Source organism: Chrysochloris asiatica, unplaced genomic scaffold (assembly GCF_000296735.1).
Source record: "Chrysochloris asiatica unplaced genomic scaffold, ChrAsi1.0 scaffold00084, whole genome shotgun sequence".
Taxonomy (NCBI): domain Eukaryota; kingdom Metazoa; phylum Chordata; class Mammalia; order Afrosoricida; family Chrysochloridae; genus Chrysochloris; species Chrysochloris asiatica.
The window spans coordinates 10,123,157-10,150,469 of record NW_006408602.1 but is presented as its reverse complement, the minus strand read 5'-3'; the positions used below and the strand labels follow the sequence as shown (position 1 = coordinate 10,150,469).

The following is a 27,313-nucleotide window of genomic DNA, read 5'->3' as shown; positions in this document are numbered from 1 at the left end:
TAGTGAGGTTGGTCCAAGAGCAGGCAGTATTTCGTTCTGCTCTGTCTAAGGCCACTGTGAGTCTGTACCGACTGGATGGCACCTAACAACAACAGCAACAACATAAATCTGAATCTAGGCAACAGCAACTAAAAGCAGTAATTTCTCTGTATTTCTGTATTTTTGTTCATTGAAATCCTTTTGAGTTCACACTGGTACTTCTACTTCGAATCGAACACCATAAGCTTCATAATAATTTTCTCCTTTTCTACATTTGTGACTCTTTTCTCTGACTGGAAGAAACCTGGCTTTCATTGTCCTAGTTGTATTTACTTATTTGATAATCTCCCGTATGTGACTGATCTCTCATTGCTGCTGCAGCCCCTTTTTCTGCATCAGTACCCTTCTTATCACGTTCTCGCTGAAAGCCTGCACCAACTTGCTCTCCAAACATAAGAAAAAATAACTTTGGGGCTAGAAACTGGGTGACTGAGTAACAGAAATGAAGGGAAATTAACTTTTTCACAGCACATCATTCTGAAACTTTTTTTTTTACATCCCATGTATGTATTTATTAGTAAAATAGAAAAACTAAAAATATATTTCTCCTATTGACAAATACGTATCATTTTTTCACTGACTAATTGTAATGAATGTAATTTTCATCAAGATCAGCAAATAGTGTTTCTGTAACACATAGTGACCTTGAGTTACTCCATATGGAGGTCAAACCATGAGAAAAAAACTTTTCTGAGCCTCAAAAGATGTTGCTAGGTTGAATACAGACTTCCAAACAGTTGTATTTAATGCATTGTACCTTCATATAACTAAGGAACTCACTCCATCTTTCTGGCCTTACATTAGAGAAAATATATGCATGTATGATTTAAAAAACAAAAATAATTTATATTTATTATTATCATAAGTAGGCCAAAAGAAGAGCAGAAAGAGTAAGATTTCTAGGCATAGTATGCTACATAACATTCTAAGTGGGAAAAAAAAAAGACTAGGAATTTTGTACAATTCAATTCAACACTTAATTGAATACCCACAATCAATTATACATCCAGAAACAAACTATGCTCATTAAAGAGCCCGCTACTTTTTTGTAGAAATATGGTCTGATAGAAGAGAACAGAAAGAACAGACAGAAAAAAAAACAAACAAAAACAGAAAAGTTTTTAAGTTATAAACAGAGTTTAGCAAGTATCACACAGTACCTTCATTGGTTGCTTTTGTGGTTCTTATGATTGAGCTGAAAAATTAGTAAAACAAATAGATTCACACAGGGATTTGGTAAAAATAATAATCTGGTCAAAAACCTGCACATTTAGAGATTTTAACTTCAAACAGCTATTTCTACTCTCGCATGCTTTTTTAAAGTTTCCTTGCCGTAATCAGTGATGTTGTTGTTGTTAAGGGCCATTGAGTCGATTCCGGCCCATAGCGACCCTGTATAGGGTTTCCAAGGAGCATCTGGTGAGCTTAAACCACCGACCTTGCAGTTCAAACGACTTTGTAGTCTGATGCATTAGCCCACAGCGCCACACCAGGACTCCAGTAATCAGTAATAGAGACTGATATAATTGGAATACTTAAAAATATTTTAACTATATGCATACAAGTAGGAGAATTATTGTTGATGTTGTTAGGTACCATCAAGTAGGTTCCAACTCAAAGCAGCCTTATTCACAACAAAACGAAACATTGCTGGTCCTGTGCCGTCTTCACAATTGTTCCGTTGGAGCCCATTGCGGCAGTTACTGTGTCAGTCCATCTTATCAGGGGTCGTCCTTATCTTCCAATTTACCAAGCTTTGATGTTCTTCAGGAACTCATCTGTCCTTAACATGTCCAAAGTACCAGAGACATGAAGTCTTGCCATCCTCGGTTTTAATGGGCATTCTAGTTGCACTTCTTCCAAGACAGATTTATTTGTTTTTCTGGTAGTCCTGGTAATTTTAATATACTTCTCCAGCACCATAACTCAATTGAATCAATTCTTCAATGGTATGCTTATTCATTGTCTAACTTTCACATGCATGTGAGGCAATTGAAAATACTGTGACTGAGGTTAGGCTCACCATAACTCAATTGAATCAGTTCTTCTATGGTACACTTATTGTCTAACTTTCACATGCATATGAGACAATTGAAAATACATGACTGAGGTTAGGCTCACCTTAGTCCTCAAACTGATGTCTTTGCTCTTTAACATTTAAAAGAGGTCTTGTGCAGCAGTCTGTCTTTTGATTTCTAGATTGTTGCTTCTGTGAGTGTTGATTCTGGATCCAAGCAAATTGAAGTCTTTATCATCATCAGTCTGTTCTACGTTTACCATGATGGTATGTAGTGTTCCAGTTGTAAGAATTTTCTTTACGTTGAGATACAACCCATAATGAAGGCTGTAGTCTTTGATCTTCATCACTAAGTATTACAAACAAAGAATAAACAAAGTCCCCTTTGTTTCTAGCAAGCATAATTGTATCATCTGCATATCACAGGTTGTTAATGAGTCTTTCTATAATCCTGATGCCATGTTCTTCATAAATCTAGCCTCATATTATTTGCTGAGTACACAAACTAAGTAAGTATGGTGAAATGATACAACCCTGATGCAAACCTTTCCTGATCCTAAAGCACTCAATATTCAGCATCTTCTTGTTCTAACAATTGCCTTTGGTCTATGTACAGGTTCCTCGTGGGCACAATTAAGTGTTCTGGAATACTTACTTTCCACAATGTTATCTATAGTATGTCATGATCCACACAGTATACTCAGTAAAACACAAGTAAACATCTTTCTTGTATTCTCTGCTTTTACTCAAGATCCACCTAATGACACAATTATAGCCTTAGTTCCATGTCCTCTTCTGAATCTGACATGAATTTCTGGCACTTCCTGTCAATATACTGTTACAAACATTTTGAATTATCATCAGCAAAATTTTACTTCCGTGTGATATTAATGATATTATTCGATGACTTTTTTCATTCTGTTAGGTCATCTGTCTTTGCAGTAGACATAAATATGGATCTCTTCCTATCAGTTAGGCAGATAGTTGTCTTCCAAATTTCTTGGCCTTCAGGGTTGCATCAGTTTGTTGAGATTTCAGTTTGTATTCTGTCGGTTCCTGGAGCTTTGTTTTTCGCCAGTGCCTTTGATGCTGCTTGGACTTCTTCCGTCAGTACCATTGGCTCTTGATGATATGCCGCCTCTTGAAATGGTTGAACATCAACCATTTCTTTTTGGTATAGTGTCTTTGTCGATTCCTACCGTCTTCTTTTGATGCTTTCTCCATTATTCAATATTTTGCCCATAGAGTTCTTCAGTGTGGCAAGTTGAGGCTTGAATTTTTTCTTCAGTTCTTGCAGCTTGAAGAATGTTGTGTGTTTTTCCATTTTGATTTGCTAACTGCAGGTGCTTGAACATTTCACTATAATTCTTTGCTTTGTCTTCTCGAGTTACCCTTTGAAACTTTCTGTTCAGCTCTTTGACATCTTTGTTTCTTCCATTCACTTTATCTTCTCTTTAAAATCAAGTTTCAGAGTCTCTTCTGATATCTGTATATGTTGATGGCACATCTGCCTGTTGATGGCACTTAATCATAACAACAACATATAAGGTTACTGTGAGTCAGTACCGACTCGGTGGCAGTTTACTGAAGAAGTACCTGACCACAAAGTTGGTTTGAACAGTAAGGTTGGTGGTTCAAACTCACTAGACGCTCCTCAGAAACCTTATGCAGGGTCAGTATGAGGCAGACTATATAGGAATTCCAAGGAGCAGTTGGTGGGTTTGAACTATCGACCATGTGATTCATAGTCCGGTGATGATCCTACAGCGCCACACAAGGAGTTGTGTAGTGATGTGTTGTTGTTAAGTGTAATCAAGTCTGTTCAAATCCATAGTGACCCTGTACAGGGTTTCTGAGGAGCGGCTGGTGAGCTTGAACCACTGACCCTGTGGATCAAACTGATTTTGTGGTCTAGCGCATTAACCCACTGTGCCACACCAGGACTCCTAGTGATGAGCTAGTAACTATTAATTGGTTGAGATCTTTTTTTTTTTTTCATTTTATGAATGCTGTAGGATAAGTACTGGACTGCTAACTGCACAGTTGACAGTTCAAACCCACTAACTGCTCCTATTCAGGATTGCTATGAGTTGGAATCAGCTTGACAGTACTTTATAACAACAAAGTTGTTTTGGGCCCTGGTGTGGCACCATAGGATAAAGGCTGGACTGGTAACCTCAAGGTCTGTAGTTCAAACCCACCAGTCACTCTTGGAAACATTTTACAGTATTGATAAGAGTAGGAACCAACTTCAGGGCACACAAAGTAACAAAAACAACAACAAAACTGGTTTTTTTTAAAGAAATAGTTATCAAAAATACTGATATGCAAAAAAGAGCATTTTACATATCCTTCCCAGTCATCCACCCTACCTTAAGAGTCCGTCTTTCCAGATTCCTTTCAATGTGTTTATAATTTCAGTTTTCTTCAACATGAAATCATATTTAACATTGGTCTGAACGTTCCCAGGTAAGGAAAGGAAAGAATCTCCCAGATGGAACAGAATGAAGAAAAATATAAAGCTGAACAGTATCACTTAATATGATGTAAAAAAATTTGGAATGGCAAAGTAAAGTGATTTGGGATTGGGAAAATAGATAACTTCACAGGTGTTTTCAGTATAGCCGAATTCTGGTTAAGGATTTAAACTTTGGTGCAATTGTTTAATTTCAATTTTCTTTTATCAAGTGTATGGATCCTAATTTCTGTTTTTTTGTTGCTTTTTTAAAACTTATCATTGTGTATGATTAATGAGTAAGAAGGTTTTGTTTACTTTGGTTTTCCTTTTTCCTATCATTAAAGGCCTACAGCAGTAAATCCTTTGATTTCAAAATACGGATTTCAGGAGCAGCTCCTTTATTGTGAGTTTGGCTTCAATTTATCACGGAATTTAATTAGCTACTAAATGACTGTTAATTATAAAATGCATGAACTGTGTTTTCCCCTCTATGAGTCCTGGTCTGGTACTGCAGGATAATATGCTGGACTACATGGTCACTTTGAGCACCAAGGTCGGTGCTTCAAACTCACCAACCACTCCTATATGGGCTGCTATGAGTCACAACTGACTTGTTGGCACTTAACAACAACAATTATTAATGTTACTTTAAATATTTCCCGGTTTCAAAAGTTATTACATACAGGCATATCTCAAAGATAATTCCATGCAATTCCATGCCACCCCAATAAAAGGAATATCAAATTAATGCAAATCACATGAATTTTCTGGTACCCAAGTACATGTAAAAATTATGTTTTTGTTATACTCTAGTCTATTAACTGTGCAATAACATTATGAAAAAGTCTCAAAATAGTGAAATATTGAGAACTACCCAAATGTAGAGAAAAGAAATGAGCACATGTTGTTAGACAAATGGCTTCAGGAGGTTTCCTTAACACCGAGTTTGTAAACAGACATGATAAAGCCAGATTTGCCTGTACCTATTTTCACTTATATGTCAGTACCATAACATACTATTTACTGCCCCTAGAAGAATGGAATGAGAAAAAAACAAAGCGTATATGTCTAGTGGTGGTTGTATGCCGTGACGTATACGTACATACATACATATATATATATACATACATATATAGAGAGAGAGAAAGAGAGAGAGAGTCTCTGTTCTGTTACACGCTTATATACAAGGGGGCTTCAAAAAGTTCGTGGAAAAATTATCTTTAAATTCCATTTTCCATGAACTTTTTGAAGCTCTCTTATATATGGAAGGATTTTTTTTTTAATGTGAGATAAAGGATTATTTTTACTTTTTATCTTGTGGTTTTCCAGTATATTTCTAATTTTAAAATACATATTTGTTTAATTACTGAAAGATGTTTTTCGAAGCATTCATAGCAATAAAAACGTATGACTTGCATTCTAACAACATAGTAATATACCCCAAATAATCTTAATTCAGTGTCTATCTGACTATATGTTGTGATGCTCTTAGGAGGCTTGGGTTCTTTTGTGTGTGTGGTGTTTTTAAGCTTTTCTGGAACATGCCCTGATGACACAGTGATTAGGAGCTTGGCTGATAACTCAGAGGTGGGTGGCTTAAACCCACTAGCTGTTTCAGTGAAGAAAAGACCTGGTTCTCTGTTCTGTAAAGATTATAGCCTAGAAAACCCTATGAGAAAGTTCTGTCCTGTCCTGTGAATCAAAATCAGCTAATCCATTTCATGGCAAACAAACAACAAGCGTTTCTGAAATAATTTTTAAAAGCATTGATTTAAGTCTTCTGACTCGTATGTCTGTGCAAATATCCACACAAAAATAAAGAATGGAAAAGAAAATCAACATAGAAACAAAATACGTATTCATTCACTTTTTTTCCAGAATATGAACATTGAATTAAAAATAAAATTTTCTTGTTTAAAGCAAACTGAAAATTAAAATGGTGTTGTTCTTATTTCAAGGATAAGAAAATGGAGACTAAGTTAAAAGATTTGAACAGCTTTTTACAACTAGAGAGCAGCAAAGTTGCGGTTTTGAGTTAACCTGTCTGGTTCCAGAATCCAAACTCTTATTTCACTGCTGTGGAGTCAATTCCGACTCACAGCAACCCTATTAGAGTAGAACTGTTCCTCAGGGTTTCCGGGGCTGCAGAGCTTTATAGAAGCAGACTGTCCTGTCTTTTTCCTTCAGAGCAGCTGGTGAATTTGAACTGCCAACATTTTGGTTAGCAGCCCAATGCTTAACCCAAATGTGATGTTTGTGTTTAAACAGTGGAAATTTAATAACTTATAAAAATATTCATGGCTTTGTTTTACATGGCTGATTCTAACATATCTAGTGTTTATCCTATAGCTAAATTATAAAATAAAATATTTAACTTTTTGAGATTTATGCCTGCTCTGATTTTTTTGTATTTGTGTGCTTTTGTTTTAAGCTGTGCTTGAGGAACTTGTAAATAGTGGACGTGTAAGAGGCACTGTGGTTGGTGGGAGACAGGACAAGGCTCTGTTTGTCCCTGACATCTACTCCAGAACACAAAGTACTTGGGTGGATTCCTTTTTCAGGCAGAATGGCTATCTAGGTAACTATTTTGCTTTTCTATGAAACTAAAACACATTGGTAATACCACATTTTTAGAAGGTATTGTAGTAACCCTGGAAACCCTTATGTGCTTCATTTACTGTTGGCCAACAGATTATGGTGGATCTTGGACTCCCTCATTTGGAGAGGGAGTGACAAAGCTAGTAGTATTGAAGTTGTACTTGAACTCATTTTTTTAGTATTAAAAATTTAGAAAGATAAGCAGTGAATAGACTGTGGTATATCTTTATCCTTTATTCCTAAAAACAGATTAGATACAGTATATTTGCAATCAAAGAATAAGCTTTGTTAGAATTTAACTTTTTTGTAGGATTTCTGCAAAAAGGTGTGAGTAATCAACAATTCTTTTGGCCTGTTCCAATTATGATATGTTTCTAGAATTTGATGCGCTCTCCAGACTTGGAATCCTAGATGCTGTCAGCTACATAAAGAAAAGATATAAGAGTGCACAGCTCCTGTTTTTGAAAGCTGCTTGTGTTGGTCAAGAACTTGTGGATCAGGTGGAAGCATCAGTAGAGGAAGCCATCAGCTCTGGAACATGGGTTGATATTGCAGTATGTTTTATCTTTTTCTTTAAACCAGTGACAAACAATTACTTCACTAACATGGCCATTTTAAGAATTACGATACAAAGAGGTGGTCTTCTCTAAAGAAGCAAATTATAACTGTTATTATTTGAACATTATTTGAACTAAGAATAATCTTCGTTCTCTTACGCTAAAACCTTTCTAGTTCAATTTTGAAGTAGAATGCAACATTCTACATGTGGAGAGTCAACGTCCAGAATTCTAAAAATCTATATATGTATATCAGTCTCTCATATCAGTCCTGCCATATAAATGACAGAAATCGACACATTTTTCTTAGTTTTATTCAAGCATTTACAACAATACTAACATCAGACATGTTTAAAGCATTTGTTTAATCCCTTATCTGTTAATCGATGCTAACATATTAAAACAATCTGTTTTAGCACTGATAGTCCTTTGCTTCGAGGTAGACCTGGCCTTCATGATTTCAAAAGATAAGTGTATGTGCAGAGGTAGAAACAAAGGGCCAATATACTATTTACAAATGAGGACCCAGACTATATAAAGCACACTAAATGCCAAAGATCCCAAATGTAATGGTTTTATGAACTACTTTCTATATAGCAGACACCATTCTACTTGTTGGAGATTTGATATCTAAACATTAAGTTTCTTGCCTTCTGGAGGGGCATTTTCATTGAAATGATAAGGTCATTTAAGAGAGGACAAAAAGCTAAGAAAAAATATATTCTGGAGGTAAATTGGGACTTGCTGGTGGATTTTTTGTGGGTATAAAAAGGAGGGAACCGACACAATTTTTAGGTTTGGGGCCTCATCAGCTGAGGTGGGAAATAGTACCATTAATTGGAATGGAGCACAAAATGGAGGAAGAGTAGATGGAGGCTGGGAGTCCAAGGCAGGTTGCTACAAAGCAGGAGTGTTGTTTCAAACATGTTAGATTACAGATGCCTATTAGACCTAGTTGGAGGCTTTACAAAGTTCCTAGAGAAATGGAATTAAAGATATTGGAATTTTTCCACAAGCCTTTCAAGCCCTTTTGTATAAGTGGGAGATTAGGTAGGCAATAGGATAAAGCACTGGACGGCTAACCACAAGATTTAAACTCACCAGCTGTTCCTTGGAAACCTTATACAGTGTCGCTGTGAGTATTAAATCAACTGAACAGCACTTAACAACAACAGGATTTATGTTAGGGGAATATGCTGGCTCTGTAGGGTAAGCACTGGACTGCAAACCACAAGGCCAGTGGTTCGAGCCTATCAGCCCTCTACTCTGCCAAAGATTTACAGCTTCAGAAACCCTATACAAAGTGCCTGTAAGTCAGAAGCAATTTGACAGCACTTAACAGCAACAGCAATAAGGATATATGTTACTATGGCTCAGACCAATGATGAAACTGGAAATATAATTTGTGTGATTATCAGCATATTTGCTGTTGTAAAGTGCTGTTGAGTCAATCCCGACCCATAGTGACCCTGTATAGGGTTTCCAAGGAGCAGCTGGTGAGCTTGAATCACCGACCTTGCAGTTCAAACTACTTTGTAGTCTGACACATTAGCCCACAGTACCACACCAGGACTGCTATAGCAGTATATGTTGTTGTTGTTAAGTGCCATCGAGTCGATTCCGACCCGTAGCGACCCTGTACCAGGTTTCCAAGGCTGTAAATCTTGACGTGAGTAGAAAGCCTCATCTTTCTCCCACGAGGTGGCTGGTAGTTTCGAACTGCTGACCTTAAGGTTCGCAGCCCAATTCGTAACCACTACGCTACTAGATGGTTCTAAAAGCCACTGGATTTAATGAGATCACCTAGAGAGAATATGTTGTTGTTGTTGTTGTCAGGTGCCATCGAGTTAGAACCGACTCGTAGCGGCCCCATGCACAGCAGAATGGAACAATGTCCCGAACATACAGATAGCAAATAGTTTATCTTTATTGGTGTTATATTACATTTATACTTAATTTTTATTTTATTTGTAATTCTAGCCTCTGCTACCCAGTTCTTTTTCAGTTGAAGATGCTGCCATGTTGCTTCAACAAGTGATGAGAGCATTCAGCAAACAGGCTTCGACCATAGTCTTTAGCGACACTATTGTTGTCAGTGAAAAATTTATAAATGGCAGTTTAGAATTGTTCAATGAACTGATGCACCAAAAAGCTGAAAAGGTAATTCAGATTCCCTTTTGTATTTTCACATTACAGTCATGTAAGGACTTTGGAAAAATGATTTTACATTGTATACCCCAAAATGAGCATCTTATATTAGACATCATTTTATTTAATGTCATTCCTTTTTTCCTCCTCTGGATTGAAATCAGAACATAAAAGTAAGAATTTGGGGAGCTGATTCTTTAAAATGAAATCATATACATGAAATTATACACTTAAGTCAAGTGTATACATGAAATTATACACTTAAGTCAACTACTTTAAAATATTAAAATGCACAAAAATAGATTATGTGTATAATTAAATTATATTTATGAATCAATATACTAAGTGTTTATTATATCTTAATGGCCCCATTAATTTTACCTTTTTGAAGTATGCAAGCAGAAAAACACTTTGTTACTATCAAAATTAACTGGTTCCTTATGGCAGCTGATGTCAAAGTATTTTGAAGTAGAAGACAATGTGGGGTCTCCTTGAACTATGCATGTTTTCTAGTTGGTATTACTGTTTATATATAAAGTCTGTTCTCAAGTAGATAAGACGAGCCCACTTATCTTAGTAATAGATTAACAAGAATTTGTCAAATATAGTAAAACTTGGAAAAGCTAAAACCAAGGTGGAAACCTGTCCGGGAAAAAAATATTTTCCACTGAAATGAGTACTCCTTTGAAAGGTAGAAAAATTGAAAGACTCAGAAAAACAAGCAGTCTAGTTTAGTGACAGTTCTCTGAGGTTTCACTGAGATTTGTGTTTATCTGTAGTCCCTTTAAGGAGTGCTAGTGGTGATATAGTTTAGGTGTTGGTCTGCTAACTTCAAGGTTGGCAGTTCAAATCTACCAGCCACTCTACAGGACAAACATGAGGCTGCTCCAGTCAAGATTTATAGTCTCAGAAATCCTAGCTAGGGTTGCTGTGAATTGGAATCAACTTGCTGGCTGTGGCTTTGGTTTCATACTCCTTTTAAGCCCTCTAATGTGGCTCTGGTAGCATACTGGTTACAAATTGGGCTGCTGATCTCACAGTCAGCAGTTCAAAACTACCAGCTGTTCTGCGGGAGAAATATGAGGCTTTCTGCTACCGTAAAGATTTATAGCCTCGGAAACCCTATGCAGGGTCGCTAATGAGTCAGAACCGACTCCACGGTACATAACAACAACAACAACAACAACAACAACAACAATGTGGTGCTGGTAGCGTAGTGGTTATGAATCGGGCTGTGAACCTTAAGGTCAGCAGTTCAAAACTACCAGCTGTTCCATGGGAGAATGATGAGGCTTTCTACTCCTGTAAAGAGTTACAGCCTCAGAAACCCTATACAGGATCGCTATGAGTCAGAACCGACTCCATGGTACATAACCACCACCACCACCAATGTGGCGCTGTATGGAGCCCTGGTGTGGCACTGCAGGATAATGCACTGGACCACAAGGCTAGTTTGAACCACAAGGACAGTTGTTCAAACTCAACCAGCTGCTCCTTGGAAACGCTATACAGGGTTGTGAGTTGGAACTGGCTCGATGGCACTTAACAATAAGTGTGGCGTTGTTGGATTAGTACCAGACTGGAAACCACAGCTGCTCTTTGGAAACCCTATGCGGGGTTGCTATGAGCCAGCACTGACTCGACGGCACTTAACAAAACCAACAACAATTGTCTAAAAAGCCCTTGTGTGACACTGTAAGATAAGCATTGGACTGATAACTGCAAGGTCAGCAGTTGAAACTCACCCCTCACTCAGAAAATCTATACAGGGTCACTATGAATAGGAACCTACTTGAGGGCCCTTAACAACAACATTAGTCTAAAATGAGAATGTTTTCTATGTATGGCATGAAAAGCGGCAGAGAAGAGTAGAGCAAACACAGATTCGCTATCAGTAATCCTAAATTTAAATATCACCACTTCTCGCTATGACTTTGTATAGATGGAACCCGTGTTTCCAAAAAGATACTTGTAAATAGATGAGGATGGATATAAATTGTCTGGCACATGTTAGCGACCAGTTAGTAAACTGAACTTGATCATTTTTACGTGTTGTACCAACTGGACTGCCAAAAGAACCAACAGATCTGTGTTGGAAGAAGTGCAGCCAGAGTGCTCCTTGGAGGCCAGGATGGCCAAACTTCATCTCTCATACTTCGGACATATTATCAGGAGGGACAAGTCGCTGGAGAAAGATACCATGTTTGGTAAGATGGAGGGTCAGAGAAAAAGAGGAAGGCCCCAACGAGATGGACTGGCCAAGTGGCAGCATCGATGGGCTCAAGCGTGGCAACAGTAGTGAGGTTGGCCCAGGATCAGGCAGTGTTTCATTCTGCTGTGCATAAGGCCTCTATGGGTCGGTACCGACTCGATGGCACCTAACAACAACAACAGACATTTACTAAAGTAAAAATTTTGAATTGTCATCAGTTTTTTTTTTTCTTTTATTACTTGAATCATAACAGAATAAAAAGATTATATTTCCAAACGTCTTTCTTTAGAAAACCCAAAAAAGAATTTACCATGAAAATGCACTTTTGTCAGTAGGATTTTTATCTCAGGAGAAAGAACAAGTTCTGAGCTTATTTCCTTGCTGATATCACAAACTTTTCTAAAAGAATCAGTGCTGAGGAAAAAGGTTAATAGGACTTTATGTACAACTCATATAGGGTTATTTAGTGAAGTCAGGGATAGAGAATAGAGTTGTTTTAGTAATGTTGTGTTCTGGTGACACTTGATTTTGAGTCTCAAAAATAAAAGAACCGACTCACCGGCACTTTAAAGAAAGGGGATTGAAGTACCTTTTCCGAGTTGGTAAACATTAGCTGCTGAAGAAGATTACATTGGATGCTGTGCAATCAGTTGTTCAGTGGTCATATAGGATTTCTCATTAGCTGATAATAGGTGCAAGCCAGGAACAGCAAAGGAAGAGGCTGACACAAAGCTCTAGAGTTCTTCAGAGCAACAGAGCCAAATGGATCCGAATAGAAAACGTAGCTTTATGTTCTGTTTTATATATTTGCCTACTCAAAGTAAGTATGTTTTATTTTAGGAAATGAAAAATAACCCTGTTCATTTAATCACTGAAGAAGATCTGAAACAAGTCACCATTTTAGAAAGTAACAATACAAGTAAAAATAAAAAAGATGAACGAAGAAGGAAAGCTACAGGTAATGAATTATATTAACAGAAAGATTCAAAGAGGAGGGGTTTTTTTCGTTTAAGTGAACTTTGCACTTATTAGGCCTTTTGGAAAAACTCGGATTTTCTTGGTTTAGCTTTAACTTCTATATAGTATCTTTTGTTATTTTGTTATAAAAAGTAGATCTTTTTTAATTAAATTGTAATTATCAAAATTTAAATATTGGCTATTATTTGTTCCTTTCTGAAACAAAGTTAATATGATCTTGCCCATCTCCTGTTGTCATCTTCTAATTTTCAATCCACTAGTCCAAACATTAATGACACATTACTCATTGCTATCAAGAAGCTCATAAGCTGGATTAAGTGTTAAGTGAGTCAGAATGTCTCCTGTAAACATGAATGATCTTTAAAGCTAGAAGAGACAAGTATTAAGTTGGTGAAGGTATCTTGTTAGAGAAAACTACTAGTTAGGATATGATGACAGAAATGATCAAATAGAGTACATTTCTTTTGGGGAAGGTAGAAGAGGGGTAAAAAAATAGATTTGACAAATGAAAGGCCAGACAAGCTACAGAAAAGAGGTTCAAATAGAGGGAGAGAATGCACTTAGAATAGGTAGACTATCTATTCTTAGAATAGGTAGACTATCTATTTAAAGTGTGTTCTTTAAAATCAACAGATTTGATGTTTATTATTTTTGTTGATTGACTAAACTTGTTAAACTTTTATCCTAAACAGGAGATACCAAATTAAAAAATGGTAAAAAATTCTTATTTTCTGTTTTATTTTTCTGCTCCAAAGTTAAATACAACAATATAGTGTTATGAATTTCTGAAAAAATGGTAATTTAATTAGGTAATACTAACTACTGTAATTTTCTACCAGAGGGCAGTGGAAGTGTAAGAGGAGGAGGTGGTAGCAATGCCAGAGAGTACAAAATTAAAAAAACTAAGAAGAAAGGAAGAAAAGATGATAGTGATGATGAGTCTCAGTCTTCTCACTCTGGTTTGTAATTTTGCTCTTCCTTTATGTGTGTGTGTGTGTTTTTTAAGATGCATGTAATTAGATATAGATAGATGTGTGTGTGTGTGTTTGTAAGTAAGTATATACGCTTATGCTACACTGGTTCCAGTGTGCACTAATTTCAGTTTACCACAGTTAGTGCCTGGAGTCCCCCAACAACACAGTTCAGATCTCAAAGTTACTAAAGTATATTAAATCTGTTAGTAGTTGTATAAAATACAAACATTGCTCCTAGCTCTTCAGGCTGCCAATCACCATGTAAATAGCAGATGTACCTCATGACCATTGGCAACTTCTTTAGTTTGTGATTGACTCAATGATAGACCCACATAACATTTTATAAAACTGGAGAATTGCATGAGGAAATTGGTCAGCAAAGGAATTGCAATAAAGAAATGAAAACTGGAAATAAAATTTGGAGTTTCATTCTTCTATAATTCTATAAATGGAGTTATAGAAGAAATAACTGAGAATGTTGACACTGTGCCATTAAAGAGACTCGTATGTAGCCAGAAGAACTTAGTAATAATGGTAATGCTGTCAGCACCAATGAAGAACGTGGTGTGACAGAAAGTATGCAGATATCCCAGAGCAAGTGAATCCAGCAAAAAACTTCACATTAAATGAATTCTTGGAGATAATTGCACAACATTGAGACGACAAAAGACAAAATGTTGGAAATTGATCCAAAATTAGAGTGGTATGGCTGTTTGTAAGGCAGAAAAAAAGATGCTTGTAAATTAAATGATGAGAAAAAGACAGCAACCCACTATGCAAACTATTCTCTGTTAAGTTTTTTTAAAAAGAAATAAACAACTTTCATTCTCATTGCTAAATTATAGTCCACTGAATTACAAATGCTAGTTTTATTTTTTCATTTCCTTGTGTATTTATAAAGAGCCTTGGTGGCACTGTAGGATAAGAACTGGACTGCTAACCACAAGATTGGTGGTTCAAACCCACCAGCCACTCCAGTGTAGAAAGAGGGTTGTATCTGCTCCTGTAAAAAGTTAGTCTCAGAACCCCTAGTAGGGCCACTATGAGTTGGAAATGACTTGGTAACTGGGTTTGGTTTTGTGTGTTCATAGTAGGAAAGCTTTCAGTGTTTTCACAGACATTTATAAAAGTCACAGATCATAATTTTTCCCAATGAAAAAGTTTTCAGAACACTTAACACAGTTTCACCTTGCATGGGAATTTTTATGGTCCTGCACTACTGTGCAATACTGTGTAAAAACTAGATTTCTCAAATTTAAATAAAATATTAATTTTCTATGGTTAATTTTTATGGTAACACCTAATTGATTGACTGTTCATATTTAAGTAAGAGAATTAATTAAAGGGAACTTTATTTTCCTAGACCTAGTGTTTAGTTGCATTAAGTGTGGGAGAGATAATTCTTTTTTGTTGTTCTAAATGAAGTTATGATCTTTTAATTTTTGTTTAAAAATTTTAACCTAATAAACTATGATAACCCTCATCCCCCATCCCTAGCAAACAAGTGATGCTAGTTTAAGATTGATGCTTCATCACTTCTTTGGAGTTCATTACAAATCAACTAGAGAGAACTTGTGTGGTGCACACGTGGCCTGGCATGCTGTCAGTTGCTACTGGGTTACTACTTGTAATAGCACAGTTCTTTCAGATCCTGGCTTTAAAGTCATCTGTCTTAGGCTAGGGAAAAAATGTTGTTTTATTATTTATTTTTTTTTTTTTTATAAAACAAAGAAAGCCCTAGTGTAGCACTATAGGATAAGCACTGAACTGTTGTTAACTGCAAGGTTGGCAGTTCAAACCCACCCACCTCTTTCTGAAACCCATACAGGGTCACTATGAGTTGGCACTAACATGACGGCATACAACTAGTAGCGCTGTCAGTTAGGCCTTGGGCTGCTCATCTCTAGGGAGAAAGGCAAGGCTGTGTGCTCCTGTAAAGATGAATAGTTTTGAAAACCTGATAGAGGGCCACTATGAACCAGAATCAGTATGATGGCAGGCAGTTTGGTCTGGTTTCTCGTAGGTTTTGAGAATCTCTGGTGGCATATTGGTTAAAATGGCCATCTGCTATCTAACATATCAGCAGATCAAACCCACCAACTCCTTAGAAGAAGAATGTGAAAGTCTACTTTTGTATATAGATGTATAGACTTGGAAAACTTTTAAGTTCACTATTAGTTGGAATTAACTGCAACACATATTTTGGGTTGTGGGTTTTAGGAGCCCTGGTGATGCGGTGGTTAAGTACTAAACTGCTAACCAAAACCTCACCAGCAGCACCACCAGATTTGGCAGTCTGCTTCTGTAAAGATTTTATAGCCTTGGGGACTCTACAGGGCAATTCACCTCTGTCCCTGGGTCATTGTGAATCAGAATTGACTTGACAGCACTGGGTTTGGCTTTGGTAATATAGCTTTACATTTTTCACTGATAAGTCAATTTTTCTTTTCCCTAAATGTACCAGAGATGAGGTGAAAGGGCATTTAATAAAATAGCCCTCTAATGCCTCCAATTGTAAATGTTAAACGAGGCTTGTGATATTTTTATGCATAGATTATGAAGAGAGGGGCTATAAAAATAGTAAAACCATTCTACCAAAACAGTGTAACTTTTCAGTGCTGTTGTAAAAGGGTTGTGTTGTAATTTCTGAAATGGAGGATGAAATTGAGTTCTCAGCTAAATTATAGGATCATCTTAGTGTGAAGGATTGCTAGAGAAAAGTAGAATTTTAACAATTTATAAAATGCATGTAGGAAGCAAGCAGGTAAACCATAGAATATTTTGTGTGGAAGATCAGGAATGAAAGACAAATGAAAGAGGAAGGATAATACTTGTCTACCTATTCTAAAACTAATCTCAGTTCCTTATAGCTTCATGCATAATGGGGTTTGATATTTGAGCTATCTTATTTTCATTTCTAAGGTTTTAGCTTTTAGGATTAGTAACTTAATTTATCTGAAAATAAATTACTTTTAGGTCTTTGCAATCTCTAGTAGAAATTTTGCTAGCTTTACCTACAACCAGTATTTCTTCAGTTAGCAGGCAGGCATATTATTTCCGCAATTAACAATTGTTGCAATTATGGCAGATTTTCCTTGGTATTGACTGATTTTCACTAGAACAAAAATAAATTATGAGTTTTATTTTCATCTGTGCCTTTTCTGAAAAGAGACAAGGATTTGGCTTGAACAGTTTTGGAGTTATGGTTTACAAGTATTCCTGAAGATCTTATGTAAATTGTAAGAATTATTTGTTTTTGTATAATAAATACTCATTTTTACAAAGAAAGTTCTGTCTATTAACCATTGTTTAATGTAAAGTTTTTTCTAAAATATTTCCAAATACTTGTGTCATCCAAGTAAATGGAGAGAAATGAATCATCTCCTTAATTATTTTCTGATTGATTCATAGAAAACAGTAACTTTTAAGTGACGTTAAACAAATATCACTTACATGAAATGTCACTATTTACTTTTTAAAACATTATTACTATTTGGCATTGGCGATCTTGTTGATTAAAAAAAAAAATAAAAATTATTTAGGCAGTGAGTGTAATTCTTTCAGGCTACATATATTAGTTGGACCTTACTATTTTCTTGTTTGTTTGTTTCTCATTGCTAATGTCTGTTGCAGGAAGGAAGAAACCAGAAATCACTTTTATGTTCCAGGATGAGGTGGAAGACTTTTTAAGGAAGCGCATACAAGAGGCCCCTGAGGAGTTTATTTCTGAACTTGCCGAATACTTAATAAAGCAAGTATAACAATATATTTTATGATTCATGGTAGATAGTCAGATAAAATTTTCACCAAGATCATAGAAGCCATTTATTTTAGGTGTTTTTTCAAAGTTTAGAATTTAATCTACTCACCAAAATTCTGGATTTTCTTTAGTTACTAAGATATTTCAATAAGCATTTGTTAAGTACTTTAGATAAGGTATTATGGGAAATAAATATCAGTATCTAGGGGTATTTGTGCTCATTGATTTTTGCAGTCAAGGAGAAAAATATCATAACTGATCACTAACTAGTCTTTTCCACAAAATGAAAAGCAACATTTGATAGAGTGAACGGTTTCTGCTTTTGTGTTATTGTTAAATGATATTAAGTCATTTTCAACTCATAATGACCTATGTGACAGAGTAGAACTGACTTAAAGGATTTTCTTGGCTGTAATCTGTATGGAAGAGATTGTCAAGCTTTTCTCATGAGGAGCTGCTGGTTGAATTCAAACTGCCAACCTTTTGATTAACAGCCAAGCTCTTAACCATTTGTGCCACTAGGCTCCTTATTTTTACTTATAGGGAGAAAATAAAGTAACAAACTGACGTCACACGAAATAGGTTTAGATTTTACTACTTTGTGAATGAATCAAGCTAAATTTATTTTGTACTAAAGTAAAGGAAATTGTGTGTAACTTGACAGGCTTCACTCAGGTTAGTCCCAATAGGGAAGCGTCTATAAATGGTACTTATGAAAGTAGCTTTCATACATACATATTTACTTAAGTGACTATTCTTTGTGCGTGAATGTATTACATAGCCAAATTTTTATATGTGAACAATAGGTATAGTTAATACTAGTCATTATTATAAGTATATGTTATCATTCATTAGTTTTGATACTGCATTGCCCTTTTTTCTGCTTCATTGTACACACACACACAAAATTGGGAAATAGCTTAAGTTCTAATTCATGACAACAGACAGATTTATTGTGTACTGCTCCCCAGTTGAAGTGGTGGCAGTGGGTTTAGTTTTTCAGTTTGGTATTTTCAAATTACCTTTAAAAATCTGTTTTGCATTGTTGAGTTTTTGTTGTAGTTCTTGTAGTCTTTAGTGCATTAACTTTGGATTCTTTAAAACTGAGAAAATACTGTAAAGGTGTGGCATTGTGTGGTAATCCTCTGGACTGCAGAGGTGATTTGATCCAAAAGGTCAGCAGTTCAAGCTCACCAGCTGTTCCTTGGAAACCCTATACAGGGTTGCTGTGCGTCAGAATCGACTCAGTGGCACTTAACAACAACAATTTAAATTATAGTTCCTAGGATTAGGCAAATAAATTCTTGAACTTTTTTCTAAATTAATCTTACTGTTTAAAAAAGTAGAGATGTTTTCTTAAGATTTATTTTCATAGAAAAGATTTTTATTGATATAAATCTTAGTACATCCTAATAAACTATATTTGTCTTGTACACAGACCTCTTAATAAAAATTATCTCGAGGTGGTACGTTCAGTATTCTTGTCTTCAACTTCTGCTACTGGAACAGGCAGAAAACGCACAATCAAGGACTTGCAAGAAGAAGTTTCAAACCTATACCATAATATTAGGCTATTTGAAAAAGGGTTGAAATTTTTTGCAGGTATGTTTAATATCTGTTCTTTTGCTTCTCTTTTGTTTTTTTCAGAGTATATTTTTATGAAGTCCCTTTATTTTACAGATGATACACAGGCTGCTCTTAGTAAGCATTTGCTGAAGACCATTTGTACAGATATCACGAACCTCATTTTCAACTTCCTGGCTTCAGATTTAATGATGTCAGTGGATGATCCTGCAACTATTACGAATGAAGTATGTTAATGTGCTTGTCAGTCTTGATGTGTTTTGTTTTGAAATCTGAGCATGTTTTGTTTTTCTCATATTTGAAATAGTGCAAAAGGAAAATAAAATACAGGAAGTTTTAGGGAAAAAGTTTAAATGATTTTTAGTTTACTTCAATTTTAGTACAATGTATATTGCAGATGTTAGCAGAATTGGCAATATAACCAGTTTACTAAAACGATGCTAATTACTTGGAAATAAGCATCTCAATTTTTTAAGTTATGTTATTTCACATCCCTTTTTCTTGCTGAATTTGCAAGTTCCTTAAAAACTTTCTGGCCAGATTCCATAACTTTGTAGTCATTTTCATATAATCATACTATTTCTCATTTCAGTATGTAGGCTTAGTTCCAATTCATTCTTTTAAATCCTAATCTTAAAGTGTATTTAGAACTCATCTCTTGCATTTTTACAATGTAACTACAGCTCACAGTTGCATAACAATAGTTCTCTGTGGCACTGTACGATAAGCACATGATTGCTAATCACAAGGTTCACAATTCAGCCTGGTCCTGGGAGACTGTACATGGTCAGTTTGAGTAGGAACCAACATGACAGCACTTAGCACCCCATCAAAGAGAGCATTGGTGGCATTATAGGATAGGGACTAACTGCTAATCACAATCACAAGGTCAGTGGTTCGAGCCCAGCAGCAGTTCCATAGAAGAAAGATGAGGCTTTCTATTCCCATGAAGATTTGCAACTTTGGAAACCCTATACAGGATAGCTATGAGTCAGAACCAAGTTGACAGCACACAATAAACCCTAACAAAGTACTGCGCCCCTTTCCTCTCTAGCTTAAGCAACCAATCTGCAGCTGCCTGGACATTTCCTTGTGTCCTGCCCCCATGCTAACTGTCTTCTTCCATGCTTTTCAAAGTCCACATGGTTGGTGGGGAATGTGGAAGATCAGCAGTAGTTTCCCCCTAACTTCCCATATACTACATTCTCAGTGCCTACTGGCCAAGCATTTCAGTAGCCTCTTCCTTTGAAAATTTTCCACTAGCAACAGCTATCCGACTCTGGTCAATAGTGTCGCCAAATTTTTGGGGACACATGCATGTGGAGAAGGATGCTAGAATGTGCATGTAGTATAAAAAGCATCCTCCATGAGCAAGAACTCAATGTCCTATATTACAGGTATTTCTGTTCTTTTTGTGTGAGGCCCCTTCACTTGTTTCTGTGAAGAAGAAGCATTCTCTCATCCCTCACCCCTGTAGAAAAGCAAGGGTATAGCCTTTTGCCCAAATACTGTGCTTTCCACAAGACCACTGACTCTGTGTGTCTAATCATCGTATTATATTGCTTGAGCAGTAAGGAGGAGTAGGGTTGGATCTGGCCTCTTTGCTGACTGCCTCTTGACTAGCTCTTAGATCTTATGCTCTAGCTTATTTTATTTCTAGAACTATACAGGTATCATTTTTGTTCCTCATTTGATGTGTAAAATATAAGAACAAGGAAGATTTCCACTCATCATTCTATTATGGTAATAAATATACTTTTATCATGTGTCATCAAAGGCACACAAAACATTGTTTTCCCCCTACAGGTAAGGAAAAAGATTTTAAGTAAATTATCAGAAGAACCCAAAGTAGCGCTCACAAAACTCAATAACTCTCTGAATGACAAGGTAAGTAAAGTTTGATTCTATTTAGATATCAGGGCAAGAGGTTTGTGTTGTAAAAATTTCAAGTAGATTTTTATCAAAATGATTACAAACCAAATCCGAAGTTAGTATTGTGCATTCAGATAACTGTTTGAGAGGCAAAGCTGGGCCGCATTACCCTTGTTAGTCCTAAATCATAAGATCTAATTCAATGGCAAAGTGACCTTTAAAATTTTATTTTTTATTCTAGAGGTTTAATAAAATAAAAGCACTTATACGCTAACAAATAATTAAAAATAGCATTAAATGGCTTTGTTTCTTATGCAGTGGTATAAAAAAGCAAATGATGGTGCTAATTACCTTTCAGAGCATAGAAGACTTTCTTGCTTGCCTGGATTCTGCAGCAGAAGCTTGTGATATTATGGTGAAAAGGGGAGACAAAAAAAGAGAAAGGTAACATTGCATTTAATCAGTTTAATTTACAAGGAGCTTCAAAAAGATCATGGAAAAATTATATTATCTTTTAATTCCATTTTCTATTAATTTTTTGAAGCCCCTTGAATTGTTAGTTGCCATTAACTATATTTCAGCTCATGGTTGCCCCAGGTGTTTAAAGTTAGAACTGTTCCACAGGGTTTTCAAGTCAGTGACATTTCAGAAGAAGATCACCAGACTCCTGAATTAATATACATTACTTATAAATTTATAAATTGTGACATGTCATATATGAAATTAGAATTTGACTGTATGAATTTTGAATTTTACATAGAGAACTGTTGTATCCAAATGGCTGTTTGCTTTCAAGCATATTCAAAGTTATAACACTTAGGTCTTCTATCTGACCCATCTTATTGTTGTTGTTAATGCCATCGAGTCAATTCCAACCCATAGCAACCCTGTATAGAGTTTCCAAGGAGCAGCTCGTGAGCTTGAACCACCAACCTTGCAGTTCAAACAGGTTTGCAGTCTGGCGCATTAACCCACAGCGCCACACCAGGACCCATATTGTTAGAATACCAGAATTCCTTAACAGCATAATTAATCAAATCCAGGAACTTCTCATTCACCTTGGATCCTTCCTTTTATATACCCTGCTATTGAGTTGGTTCTAACTCACAGTAATTTTATGTAGGGTTTCTGAGGTTATAAATCTTTATGGGAGCAGAAAGTCTCCTCTTTCTCCCAAAAAGCATCTAGTAGAACCTTGAAATTAGCAGTACAGCACATAACCTACTGTACTATCAGGGTTCCTTATCCGTACTTCAGGAAACCTTATATAAATCAACACAGATCTGTTTGAGCTCAACAACTCAAAACAGAAAGCATACTTTTCTAGCATACTGGACTGCAAACCACAAGGTCGCTGGTTCAAGCCCACCAGCTACTCTGTGAGAGAACGATGAGGATTTCTGCTTCTGCAAAAATTTACAGCCTACGAAATCCTATGCAGGGTCATTATGAGTCAGAACCGTCTCTATGGCACTTAAAAGTAACAGTGAAGACCATGAAATCAAAGGCTGTAAGTAGGCTGTGGAAGTAATTAATTACAGTAAAACTAAAGAATATATAGGAAAGGATTGAAATTTTTGAGAATTTATGATGTTCAATTTCTGTCGATTTTTTTTGTTTTGTTTAGACAGATCCTGTTCCAACACCGGCAAGCACTGGCAGAACAGCTGAAAGTCTCAGAAGATCCAGCTCTTATTCTTCACCTCACTTCAGTCTTGTTATTTCAGTTCTTAACTCACAGCATGCTCCATGCACCTGGAAGATGTGTTCCACAGATCATTGCGTTTCTTAACAGTAAAATTCCAGAGGTACTTCATTGTCAGTACACTTGAAACTTTTTTTAAAGCTTTTAGGTACTGAATATTTTGTGTCTATAGATGTAAATACCCACTGTCTCTAAGACTGACAACAATGAATGAGGGGTTGATTTTAGAACCTTAGAGTCACTCAAGAATCTTACAGGATCCTGTAAGATACATGAAAAAGAACATTCTGAAATTACAAATTATGTGTTGGAAAAGATACAAGAATGTCAAATCTTCCATTTCATCTTATCTGCTTATTAAGGATTAACTTATCCTTCAAGAAGCAGCTGAAGTCTTTGTCCTGTACAAATTATTATGAGAACCTTTCCACTAAAAGTAGTTTGACTTCTTTGAATGGCCATATCACTTTGACTATTTTTGGTGACAAAACCTAGTTAAATCAGCTTACTTTGAAGTGATCTGTATTCATGTTGTATACCCCTAAACTGTTTACTTCTTGAGAGCAAAAACCTTGCCAGTTTGGCTTCCTATGAGGGTAAGTAAAAAAATACTGCCAAAAAAATCATATAAACCTTGATTAAACAAAAATATAAAAATATGAGCTATTATTTTTTGACATATCCTCCATCTAGGTTTATCAGCACTCCTTTGTTTTTTTGGGTTTTTTTTTTTAACAAGATCATCTACTTTTAATTGATAATACATTGTTTCATGATTTTACTTCCCTCTCTGTATTAAATTATCCTCCTTCCATCCTCTTGCTTCCCTTTTATATGTTATTTTTCACAAATGAACAAAGCAAAAATATTTGACATACATAAACAAAACAAAAAATATATATTCATTTAAATATACAAAGGGCACATTTTGGAAGCTCGTCTCCTGCCTGCAGATGCAGTCTGTGGGCCTAGAGTTCTCTGCTGCTCTATCCATTTCCAAAGGTGGTGTTAACCACCTCTCTAATCCTTCCCCGAAGAATTCTGCACTCTTTGATTTGTTGTTGTCAAGTACCATCGAATGGTTCCAACTCATAGCAACTCTATATAGGGTTTCTGAGGAGCTACTGGTGGGTTTGAACCGCCAATTTGTGATTAGCAGTATAATGCTTACCCTACAGTACCACACTAGGAGTCCACTCTTCAGTTTTCATTATGTCAAAACAGCAGTTTGGCATCCTCAAGGAACCAAATCCTATTCTTCTTAAATGATCTTTGAGTGTAGGAAGCAAAAAGAATTCTGAAGGGATGAGATCGAAGCGTAGAGTGGATGGTGTAAGGATATCCAACAAAATTCTTGTAAGACAACTTTTGTTACCCTTGAAAACCGAACAGGTGCATTGTTGTGATGGAAAAATATTTTTTGGTCAACCAGTACAGTTTTTAATTTTCTGAAGATACCTTCCTGTAATAAATCCCTGTGATCATCCTGTGTCCCTTGAGAAAACCCATCAAGATTACCCCTTTGCAAGTCAAAAAATCAGTCACCATAACTTTCCATGTGGACCTTGTATCTTACATTTAACTAGCCCAGCAGATCCCCTCAGAAGCCAATATTGTGTTTAGACATTTCTTTTGAAGGCACCCTAATGAGACGAAGCCATGGTATTTTCAGTAACCTCATATGCAGGCGAAAGCTGGACAGTGAATAAGGAAGACCATAGAAGAATTGATTCTTTTGAGTTATGGTGTTGGAGGAGAATATTGAAAGTGCCATGGGCTGCCAAAAGAACCAATACATCTGTGTTGGAAGAAGTGCAGCCAAAGTGCTCCTTGGAGGCCAGGATGGCCAAACTTCGTCTCTCATACTTGGAACATACTCAGCATCGATGGACTCAAGCATGGCAACAGTAGTGAGATTGGCCCAGGATCGGGCAGTGTTTAGTTCTGCTGTGCATAGGGTCGCTATGAGTTGGTACTGACTTGATGGCACCTAACAACAACAAATGAGATGAAGACAAATGATAGAACTTGTCTGCAGCCATCCATTGATCCCATAAACATGTTTAAACACATTTTGTTAGGAATATACGTATGCATATGAACTGGAACCCTAGTAGCAATATTTTTTTAACTTAACCTCGAATTCACATGACCAGTGTTTTATAAAAATGAAGATCTTCAATGTGTATTGATTAAACAGTTCCAACTTTAATAAGCTGTTCTTCAGAAAATTAAGTCATGCTTGTTAATTTCTTGTCTCTTCTTTCTTCATAGGATCAGCATACTCTTTTGGTAAAGTATCAAGGTTTGGTTGTAAAGCAATTGGTCAGTCAAAACAAGAAGACTGAGCAGGGAGATGATCCCTTGAGTGATGAACTAGGCAAAGAACAAGATGATATCCCCAACACCACTCGTAAAGAACTTCAGGAACTTTCTTCATCCATTAAAGACCTTGTTCTCAAATCCAGAAAATCTTCTGTAACAGAGGAGTAATGATTTTAATTTACTTTATGGTACATACTAGGCATTTCCCCCTGAAGTTAAAGGTGAATGGGTACAAAAAAATTCATTTCATAACTTCCAATTCAACTTTAACACCTCTTCTCCCACGTACACAATTCAGTTTAAAAGTATGAAACTATGTAAATTGAATTTTCCAACGAGGTTTTTTAATTACAGTATTCAGGTTTATTTTCATTCAAGATGTTGAATTAAGAATAAAATTTCTGCTTCTTTCATCTTTTGAAAAGGACTCATTTGTTCTTTTATTAAATTTCAAGTGATCATCTTGGTTCTTAGATTTATATGCCATAGGCAGGAGCTTAAAATGTGGTTTGGAAAAAAAAAAAAGGAAACATCCTCAGTGTTAGAAATGAAAATAAATCATGAATTTTATTTTGGAATTAATAGAGTGCCTTAACTAAAATACATAAATATGTAGAGTACTTTTTATTTTATTACTGAACTCTTGTGCTGGCAGACAGAGGGTCCCCCACAGGAGAAAATGTGTGGTTTGGGAGATGCAGGGATGGCTTTACAGACGGCAGCAGGGCACACCAGCGAAGCTCACGCTTGCTCTGCTCTTTTCTGAAACAAGCTGCTAACAGAGTTTGAGAGAAAAATGAAATTTACCTATCTTAGATACTGGATATAAGTCACATTTTAATGTTGAAATAACATTGACTCAGTTTACATTTCTGAATTTCACTTTATATCAGTAGTTATAAATACCAGTGTAACAGATAAGTTGGTTGTTTTTTTCCAGTGGTAGGGGTATCTATACATGTTTTTAAATTATTGGAACCTTTTCTCCCAAAATTGAAAAAGTTTATAAAAAGTAGACATTTTCTAAAGATTTTTAGACAAAAGGAAATTTTTTTTGAATTTCTTTGAGATCATTTTTTAAAACAATGATTTTATTATTTATCAAAAGATGAAAATTTTAAAATAGTAAAATCTCAAATATAAAAAGTACTGTCTTGCATATTTCTTATATGCTGTTTAAAACTCTATATTTTAAACATTTGAATATTTCTGTCCATACTAAACCCAGTATCCTGATTGAAAATAATTAATCTAATTTCTGAATAAGCATTATTAGGAATGCTGTAGAGATATAACATGAATTTAAAAAAGGCTTTTCCATGAGTTATTTTCACATACTCATGTGGGCCAAAGGAAGAAAAATGGCAAATCCTATGTGACCACAAATGCAGGTTAGTTTTCTTTGTTTAATTTCCAAACTGATGAAAAGCCATCCAATATATTTTATTTATTCAACCTTTCTTTAAGAATTATATTATTTATATGATTATTTATCAGCAGATGCCAAAGTAGCCCATATCATGTAAAATATTACTGGGTTGCCACTGTACTAGATCATAGAAAATAGATGAGATGAAGAAGCAAATAAAAAGGAAACTTTGGTAGCATTAAAATTTTTTCATTTGTCAAAATGGCATTTATTTTTCCATGTAAAGAACAGTGTTTATTACTGGTTTTATAAATTATATAACTGATCATGTGAAGATCTAGTTCCATTAATAAAAATGGCTGAATATTTACAATGATCTTAATGGACAGAGTTAATGTTATTTAAAACAAAATTGACTGTTCTTGCTATTAAATGTTATGCTACTTTGAAAGTACCATTATTTTATGTAATATAAAAATTTATGTACAAATTACAATGTATTTGTATTTTTGAAATCTCACTCTGAGTATTACTAAAGGATTTTATTTTATATTTCTAATAAATTATATAGCTCTATCTTTTATTCCCTAAATGTTTGCCCTCATTGAAGCTTATCTAAATCATGGCTTCATTAACTAGATTTCAGCAAATGTAGTGAAACTTCCTATTGTTGCATTACAGTAGAGATAGCTGAATAATGTACTCAGGTACTGATGC

The 27,313-nt window shown here is 35.7% G+C and overlaps 1 protein-coding gene across 1 annotated transcript in view; it reads left to right on the top strand.

The window, feature by feature from the left end:
• The window catches only part of UFL1 (UFM1-specific ligase 1), a 44,283-nt gene extending 18,747 nt beyond the window's left edge, over window positions 1-25,536 (top strand). The window contains exons 7-19 of the mRNA XM_006865852.1: window positions 4,859-4,917; window positions 6,946-7,092; window positions 7,491-7,666; window positions 9,650-9,829; window positions 12,870-12,987; window positions 13,847-13,966; window positions 17,615-17,732; window positions 19,180-19,343; window positions 19,422-19,552; window positions 21,132-21,212; window positions 21,556-21,641; window positions 22,825-23,005; window positions 25,177-25,536. Of these exons, the coding sequence (XP_006865914.1) occupies window positions 4,859-4,917; window positions 6,946-7,092; window positions 7,491-7,666; window positions 9,650-9,829; window positions 12,870-12,987; window positions 13,847-13,966; window positions 17,615-17,732; window positions 19,180-19,343; window positions 19,422-19,552; window positions 21,132-21,212; window positions 21,556-21,641; window positions 22,825-23,005; window positions 25,177-25,395 (1,780 nt within the window). The 3' untranslated portion in view covers window positions 25,396-25,536. The remainder of the gene's footprint in view (window positions 1-4,858; window positions 4,918-6,945; window positions 7,093-7,490; window positions 7,667-9,649; window positions 9,830-12,869; window positions 12,988-13,846; window positions 13,967-17,614; window positions 17,733-19,179; window positions 19,344-19,421; window positions 19,553-21,131; window positions 21,213-21,555; window positions 21,642-22,824; window positions 23,006-25,176) is intronic.
• Window positions 25,537-27,313: the final 1,777 nt, after the last annotated feature.